Source organism: Arachis duranensis, chromosome 3, assembly GCF_000817695.3.
Source record: "Arachis duranensis cultivar V14167 chromosome 3, aradu.V14167.gnm2.J7QH, whole genome shotgun sequence".
NCBI classification, from domain to species: Eukaryota; Viridiplantae; Streptophyta; class Magnoliopsida; order Fabales; family Fabaceae; genus Arachis; species Arachis duranensis.
This window is the reverse complement of record NC_029774.3, coordinates 81,301,400-81,309,776: the sequence shown is the minus strand read 5'-3', so window position 1 is coordinate 81,309,776 and position 8,377 is coordinate 81,301,400. Positions and strand designations below refer to the sequence as shown.

General features: G+C 33.6%; 1 protein-coding gene across 1 annotated transcript; it reads right to left on the bottom strand.

Annotated features, from left to right (window-relative positions):
- Positions 1-278: 278 nt before the first annotated feature.
- On the bottom strand, positions 279-4,157 carry LOC127745552 (uncharacterized). Its single transcript, XM_052258349.1, has 6 exons — positions 3,404-4,157; positions 2,420-2,667; positions 2,138-2,341; positions 940-1,032; positions 751-858; positions 279-665 (listed from the first exon to the last, which is right to left on the bottom strand). Exons 1-6 carry the CDS (start codon positions 4,155-4,157, stop codon positions 279-281), a joined length of 1,794 nt encoding a protein of 597 aa, XP_052114309.1.
- Positions 4,158-8,377: the final 4,220 nt, after the last annotated feature.

The window sequence follows — 8,377 nt, the reverse complement described above, 5'->3', positions numbered from 1 at the left end:
CACAATCCTGATATGTCCCTATAGCATTTTTCATGCACTAATTAACCAGACTTTCACACTTAAATTAGATATAGGGACAAATTCATATGTACCAAGTGCACAAAATCAAAGATACAACCACCAGAATTACACAAACAAATTTCAGCCGTAGCAATACAACTTTAGTGTTAATAAAGCCAACAAACATTTTTAGCCATAGCAATTAATGTAAATGCAAGTAAAAACTATGGAATAAGGAATAGATAAGGACATACCACATCTAAGTTCGGAAAATGTGTTTATCCATGGCCGCTATTCGCATCAATAGGAGATTGTTGGGCGTCTTGCAATAAAGCTTCTAGTTCTTCTGGCCTCATTCCAGGTTCCGATCGCTGCAGTAATAACTTGATCTTATTTCGCAACCCATGAATCTCTTCGTCTTGTTTTTGCTGTTTGGCCTCTTGTTTTTGCTGTTGGGCCTCCATGTGTCCAAGTTTATCCTTCAGACTGGATACTTCCTCTTTGTGCTGATTCTTGATTTCATTAATTTCAACATATTTTTTTAAATCAGTCTTTGTCACGGATCTTCCATACAACCTTATCCGACCTGGTTGTTCTTTCCCAAATAAGGCCTCAAATGCTTCCTCTTCTGTTTCACCAGCAGCTTGGCGGTGTTGGAAGTCTTCCTGCATAGAAGAAACATTTAAAATTGAGTTAGTTACCGTATCCTAAATTTGAAATGTAATTATGAATGATTCAATGAACTCTTACAACAGCAGTTTGTGTTTCCTTATCCACTTTTTTCCTCTTCCGACTTGTTCGGGTAGCAATGAACATCTCAAACCTTTTTGGTTCCTCCTTTGTTTCCTTTGTTGCTCGCTGCAAAATAAGATCATACTTCGATATCTTCCTTCAATTTATGCAAATATAAATTCTAATAAATATAAATATACTATTTACCATAGCCACTCGTACTCTTCCGAAATTGATAGGCCCCATGCGATGTGGAAACTTCACATTTTCCTTGTGTTGCTTGTTCCTTTGACTTATTGACTGGAAGTGAATAAAAAGTTAGCATACAGTTACTAAAACGTGCAGCATAATGAGTTAGGAAAATCTACTAGCAAAACTGCATTATTAAGCTAAATCACTAAACAATACCCAAAAGCAAGCATAAAAGATCTATTTATAATACATTGGAGCACCTGTTCAGTTTTTTCACAACTGTAAAAATTCAGACTTCACATGATCAAATAAATTTTATAACCGAAAAAATCCATTCACATTTTTCATGATTTCCACTTCCTTCTTAGCTTTATACTTCCATTTTAGTATTCCAATTGCAAAAGGCAATGACATCTCGTGTAACATATGCTTACCCAAACCCCTCATCATTCAATCAATTAATTCCAGTGACCTATAAGTCAATCCAGTAAAAGCTAAATTCAGATGTGATTTTCATGAGAAAATATATTGTTCAAATTAAATTAAAAAAATAACTTGGCAGAAAGTGTTATATCACATTGAAAAATAGAACTTGATAGATGACTATACAAAGGTTTTCAACCACAACTATTTACATAAGCAACCAAAACCTATGGGTTATTCAATTTTTTCAAGTAGTCCACACCACAATTAGTGTTATATCAGTTGCATCCTATGCAGAACTGTATCAAATTTAGAACTGTTTCCAGATTGAAAGCTTAAAGAATCAGGGTTGAGTTTGACAATTCGAGTTTAGCTAAGGTCCATGAATTTAGATGAACAGTCGAGTTTTACACGAAACTCAAGACTCGAGCATATATGTTCATAGATATAGTGAACAAAATTTATACATAATTTCTTAACATATTGAAGTAACAAAGACTCAAATTTTATATATAACTTCAGTGGGAAGGGAAAGAAAGAAAGAAAGAGGAAAAAAATCAATCTCAAACTTGAAAAATGAAGTATGAAACAGAATAGAACCCCACTTCCAAATCAGAAGACATCAGATGCAGAAAAATTACAAAAGTAAATTCAAGGGGAAAAGCTATTCTGCAATAAGAGATTATGTGTAAGAACTAAAAAGCTAGCTACTCAGATCCTTCATTTGCCAAATTGCTCTTTCAATAGTCAAATAGTTTCACATGAAAATTCGACATATATAGTCTTTTACCTGGATTAGAGGATGACTCCAATAATAGATCAATTTTATGAAACCACTTTCTGGTACTTGTGGGGGTCGATTCTTCACCATATCTTCAATATTATCATAGGGAACGAAGTGCTTTTGCTTAATCTTTCCTTTGAACCGCTTCCAAGCATCTCGAATCGCTTGTATTACCCACTTTTCTCCACTGTCTGGGAGGAGAAACTTGGTCTGCATGATTATAGGTAATTGTTATATGCTCTTGTGCTGAATAAAAAAACTGAAATCAATAATTATCAAGTGTCTTACGTTAACATAGTCCCACATGAACTTCTTAGCTTTAGGAGGAACAGCATGCCAACTAGTGTACAAAAGACTAACGAATCTTTTATTTCTACCAATAGTGCCAACAAAACTAGTTAAATTAGAAACACTTTGGTCGGTTGGTCCTACGGGCTGTCCAAGATCAAAAGTGATTTCTTCTCGCTGTTCCATAGTCCTTGCATAAATCTCCTTGCAAGTTGTTTTTCCACGGGTTTTCTTCTTCTTTGGCTCTCCTAGTTTCATTCATTGGTCAACATCAGATTATGCTTAATTAACTCGAGCTCAACAAGAATATAAAGCAAACAAGTACAGAAATATAAAAATTATAAAAATTATAAATCTGACCTTTGTAGTTGATACCATGAAGTGGACAAGTTTTAGCTATTATAGAAATCGAATTTAGCACACAACTTTTAAGTTTATTCCACATCATGGACCTCACTGAATTTTAAAATACGCATAAAAAGATGATTATTATTGTTATTACGGAGCTGTAGGATAATAGATTATTATTCTGTGTCATAATAGAAGAAATAAGTATAAAGTACTTTCAAGCATGATGGGCAAGTCACTTTCAAGCATGATATATATGATTATAGTAATTACATAACTTACACATATAGAGATAGAGATATTCATGTTGCTAATTAAAGCTTCCAGATTTAGAAATTACATACTCCACATGCATTGGCAGTAGAGATATTCATGTTGCTAATTAAAGCTTCCAGATTTAGAAATTTCACATAATAATAATTCACCTGAAAAGTAATTAAGATAAGTGCTTTTTGCTTCAAACATGTGTCATATCAGAATCTAAGTAAACTAATGGTAGTAGGGATCAATCATAAAGTGTTCACACATTGCAAGTAGTCGCAGCTTCAAACAACTAGATTTATCAGTCCAGTTTTTCTATAAGTTTTTTTAAAAAAATAAATAGTTATCGTCAATAAAAATAGAGCAAAACAGTACCTTCTTCATCATCAATGTCCTCCATCACATGTTGATAATAGTTTTTATCAAGTGCCATGCTTTCTTCCCCGTCCTCACTTAGTTCAGTGCTTGGTCCTTCAATTTCCACATCTATCCTATTTTCCTTTAAGAATTTGTCAATTGTTGTAGCCTTTACTCCTGGCATCCTCTTACCCTTTGTTGATATTTCTTGCTCCAACATTGCACTTTCATTTTGTGGGGTAGTTTCAGGAGAAGGCAAAGTTGTGTCATCTTGCCCTGTTTGAGTCTCTTCATCTGTGAGTTGAACATTCTGCTGCTGCCCTTTGTTGATTGTGAGTTGAGTAGAACTTGGACAACTCCGCTCTTGGCTTAGACTTGTTGACACGCCCTTGTTCATTTTACGAATTGCTTCGAGCTTCCTTGTAAGTTCATCTGCCTCCATGTTTGTAGGCTTAGACTTCTTCAAGCCTTGTGTTGATTTTCCACCCTGCACTCCATTTTTTACTTTCTCAGCAGTAGGCATAGTCAATAGCTCCTTTCTCTTTTTATTTTCTGGCTGTTGCGGTGGAATGTTTGGCTGTACTTCCAAGGTTGTAGGCGTGGAGTTAGTCCTATGACTAATAGAGTCGAATGTGCTTTGCAGATGACTAAAATCCAACTTCTTTGACGTGGATTTCTTCTGTCCTTTGGTTGCACGCATTTCCAATTGACTTTCAGGTTCATCCACCCGTCGCTCAGCTTTCTCCTTGTCATTAGCAACTGCAGCTTCCATTTCATATTTCTTGCGTTCAGTTACAATCCTTTGTCTCTTAGCCTCGAATTGTCTAAGCAAATTCTTACTTGATGTAGCTTTAAGATCAATAAATTCCTTATTCCTAGACAAATAAATTAGTTAAGTTGAGTCAATATACCCATCAAAATCAATATGAGAAAAGTGTAAGAGACTGAAAAATTAACAAAAAAATAAGTATTACTTACAAATAAAAATGCGAAGAAGAAAACTTAAGTATACATATGTACATATTAAGCAATAAATTGCTTAGGATGACTAATCAGAATCAGAATCTCCAATGAAATCTGCCTCATATTCTTGGGCAGAAGTCACTTGGGGAACCGTTTCAATAACCATGGGTCGTAAATCAGTCCTCTCCAGAATAAGTTCACCATCATCAGCTGGTATGGCAGGGCTCGTTATACGCTCGTGTTGTTCACTATAGTGTGTTATCATCAGTCCTTCGATGTCATCGCGTGCACCTTCTTCATCATCCGTGTCATCGTCAACTGCCATCGGGATTGCCCATTCGCCATGATTAATCCATGTTCTATATCCCTTAACAAATCCGTCGGCTACTAAATGGTCAAATACCACATCTCTTCTATACCAATTAATGTTACAACACCTCTTACAAGGACATTGAATTTGTCGTCCGTCCGGTTCTCCCTCAGAGTATGCAAAGTCTAAAAAACTAATAACACCATTGATATACTCTTCGCTATACCTCGGTAGATCCATCCAATCCTTTGGCATATCACAAAACCTAATCGATAATTATTAAATTTTTTAGGCGAAAAATTTATAAGGGGTTGCAAAGTGAAGATTAGAAGAATAGAGGAGGCAGGGTGTTATTCGCTACAAAGGGAAATAGTTCCTAGTCTTAGAAGTAATTCTCTAGAAACCCATTGAGGTAAAACAAATAAAGAGAAACATAGAATTTATAGTACAAATATAATAAGTTAAATTGCAACTTCAAAACTAACAAATCAAAAGAATTAAAGTATGCATTGTACCTTGTCATGACACGATCAACGTTTTGACAAAATCTTCTTGGAAGATCTTAACCAAAAACTTTCGCCTTCAACCTTAACCACGAATAACTGTAAAAATTACAAACAAAAAAAATTGTAATTGCCATATCCAACCATTTAACCACGAATTTAGCACAATCATCATTTAGCAAGCAAGAATTAAATTGATATAATCAAACAGATTTGGGACCCAGCAGCAGCAGTAGCAATTAAATCATTCAACAGATAACGGCAATCAAATTAAGTAAAATACAAAATATTATTGTGTAAAACTATTTTATAAACAGCACGAGGGTGGACTTTATTGAGGACATTGCAAAGAATGAGTCCATTCCGAAAAATCATTTATTTTGATCCAGACTAAGATCTTCACATGATCAAGTTAGGATTTGGGATCTCCCAAACTAATAAACACAAAGATCACAACAATGTTTTCAGTTTTTCACAGCTCAGTGCCACTCAAACAGAAGAAAAAGAGAACCCTTTTCCTATCCAAAATTTCTACCACTAACTTGACCTGTTTTTTATTTTTTTTCTTGCATTTCACTAAATACCAATAGGCCCTTTACTTTTTCTAGTCCCTTGTCCCTTCCACAAACACACATAGAAGCTTGCGGCCATACCTGCCTCACGTGATTTACTATCTGAAGCAATTACTGCCTTTGGACAATTGTGCCCTCCATTCCAATTTACGAGAATATCAGAAGAAACCATTTAGATAAATAACCTTCTATGTGTGGTTTTTATTCACAAATAGTTAGGGAGAAAGGTCTTTTTAACCAATGATAAATTAATAATGCATAATAGTTCTCTTAATGTAACCAATATCATGGATTATATCTGTGGTGCAAGTTGAGCATCCAAACAAAATGAGTGTCTCAAGTAAAAAAAGAAAAAGAGGTTGCTGAGTTTCACGGACTAGTTTAAGCATGTTATATCAATATTATATATATACATAGCTCATGATATTCATAACTAGTGTACCCTTGTTTGGCTATTCCATAATGGGAATGGCTCTTTCGGAAAATAGAGCACCCAAGGTCTCTGTTTTGCTCTCTTTCGTGGCTCTGTTCTTCAGCTCCAGTGGAGTTGGGGCACAGAATTCTCCAGTGTTCGCCTGCGATGTGGCCAAGAACCCTGCATTGGATTTAGAGTATGTCTATTTAATTTGTTTTAGATGTCATCAATAAGTGTAATCAATAACTTATTAATCGACCTATCTAGCTCCTTTGTTAAAAGTTAAATTTTTATAGATATTAAGGGAAGCAAAGAAGAGGTCTATTTAGATGTCTATTTTTATATCTATTTGACACAAAATTTTGTCAAATAGTTCCTTGTTTCCATCAAACAAGTATTTCAGATAAAGGGAAGCAAAGAAGAGGTGGAAATGCTAGCCGACCAATTCATGAATTGAATTTGGCCGTAATAAAGTAGGTGTAAAGTCAAAATGTGCCAAATTCAGTTCACAATTGGAAATTGATACCATAAAGATTTTAGAAAAATTTGACAGCATTCCGGTAGTAAATTGAGCGTTCCCAAATTAAAACAGCAGTAAACAACAATTCATATGAATTTAGAGAAATTCAAACAGATACAGCGAACAGTAAATTCATATGATTCAGATAACATTAAGCTAGAGTAGCAGAGCAGCAATATACAACTCATATGAGTTCAAAACACTTCAAACAAAGCAGCAACTATAATTTCATATGAGCTGATATGCATATTCAAATAGGGGCAGCAAGCGCAGTCAAACAAATTAACTTTCCTATGAACCCATATACACTTAAACTCACAAAAACCATATACATAGCTTCATAGGAATTCAAAAAGTGAGCTAAAATTTAGCAAGAGCAAAAATACAGCACTACGATAGCAGAAAGGGACAAAAATAATGGACTCAATCAATATTTCTTTATTGAATTCAACCTGCAATGATCATTTCTAAACAACAACTATTATGCTTGCAGTAGCATTAATTCAATGAATTACTCATAACTGACTCCAACCATGAAGTGCAAATAAGAATAAAGCTTCAGCAGCAATCACAGTTTAAACTCACACATTGAGCATATATCACATTCAGAAATTGATGTAACTGGTACAAGAATGCAGCAGCATTAATAGCACAAACTCAAAAATTCATCAAAGTTAAATTTATCTACAAAAACTTTCAAAACAAAAAGTGTTTCAATATTAAACACATAACACATTAAATGATTCACCTATTCAAGAAATCAACTTCAGTCTCAGAAGAATATTACCATAAGAATCAGCAACTGAGGGAAAAATTGTAGTTTTACTCAAAAGGGGTATAAGTAACTACAATGTCCCCATTTTTATAGATGACTACCTAGATTTCTACAATGGAGATGTCAAACAATCAGATTTCTGTCAATTAGATAGTTAAATTTTTTCTGTCAATTAATTATAAATTATTTTCTTGAAATTATTTTTAACTTTAAATTTTAAATTTTTAAATTTAAGCTTTAAATCTTAATTTAAAAAAGATAAAATTAAAAATAAATGATTTTTTTATATTTTTTAAAATGAAAACGTACCTTTGTGGGTGCTGGGTGAAGAGAAATTCTTGCTCTTGTTATAACTCCAAATTGTCCTAAGCCTCCAAGAACCGCGTGAAATAACTCTGAATTCTTTTGCTTAGAACATGTTATTAAATCTCCCTTTCCTAAAAAGAAACCACACAAATTCATTAATTAATTAAATAATATAGATAGATGATTGCATGAATGAATATAATCTTATAAAAAACGGTGACATCATGAAAAGAAAAAACGTTTCATGTTCATATTTCATATTATTTTATATTAATCTGAAAGAAATGGACCGTGTGTAAGACTTGGACTAACATAAAAGTCATGAAGTCAAACAAAGAAAAATGGAGGCTATGACCGTGTGAACGTAACTGCTTCTTAATCTAATAACAACTAAGCTATTCAACAACCAATACTTAAAATTAATTATTGAGTGAAGTCTCAAAACATGTTTAAAATAATTATATAGTTTAGCTTGACATATCAGAAGTGTGTATACAAGTGTGTATACAAGGATTTGATTGTTAATTAAAGTGTAGAAACTGATAAATTAAAAAAGTAAATTATAAATATTTACTCTTAGAAAACTCAATTTTCTTATATAGTTTTACCCATCCATAACCCTTTCATT

Bases quoted from the DNA above. Each gene is read 5' to 3' on its own strand.
- LOC127745552 (XM_052258349.1), bottom strand. From the start codon at position 4,157: ATGGAAGCTGCAGTTGCTAATGACAAGGAGAAAGCTGAGCGACGGGTG. The intron at 2,342-2,419 runs GTAAGACACTTG...ATAATCATGCAG, and splicing joins TCATGTGGGACTATGTTAAC to ACCAAGTTTCTCCTCCCAGA. The intron at 1,033-2,137 runs GTAAAAGACTAT...ATTCACTTCCAG, and splicing joins GGAGTCATCCTCTAATCCAG to TCAATAAGTCAAAGGAACAA.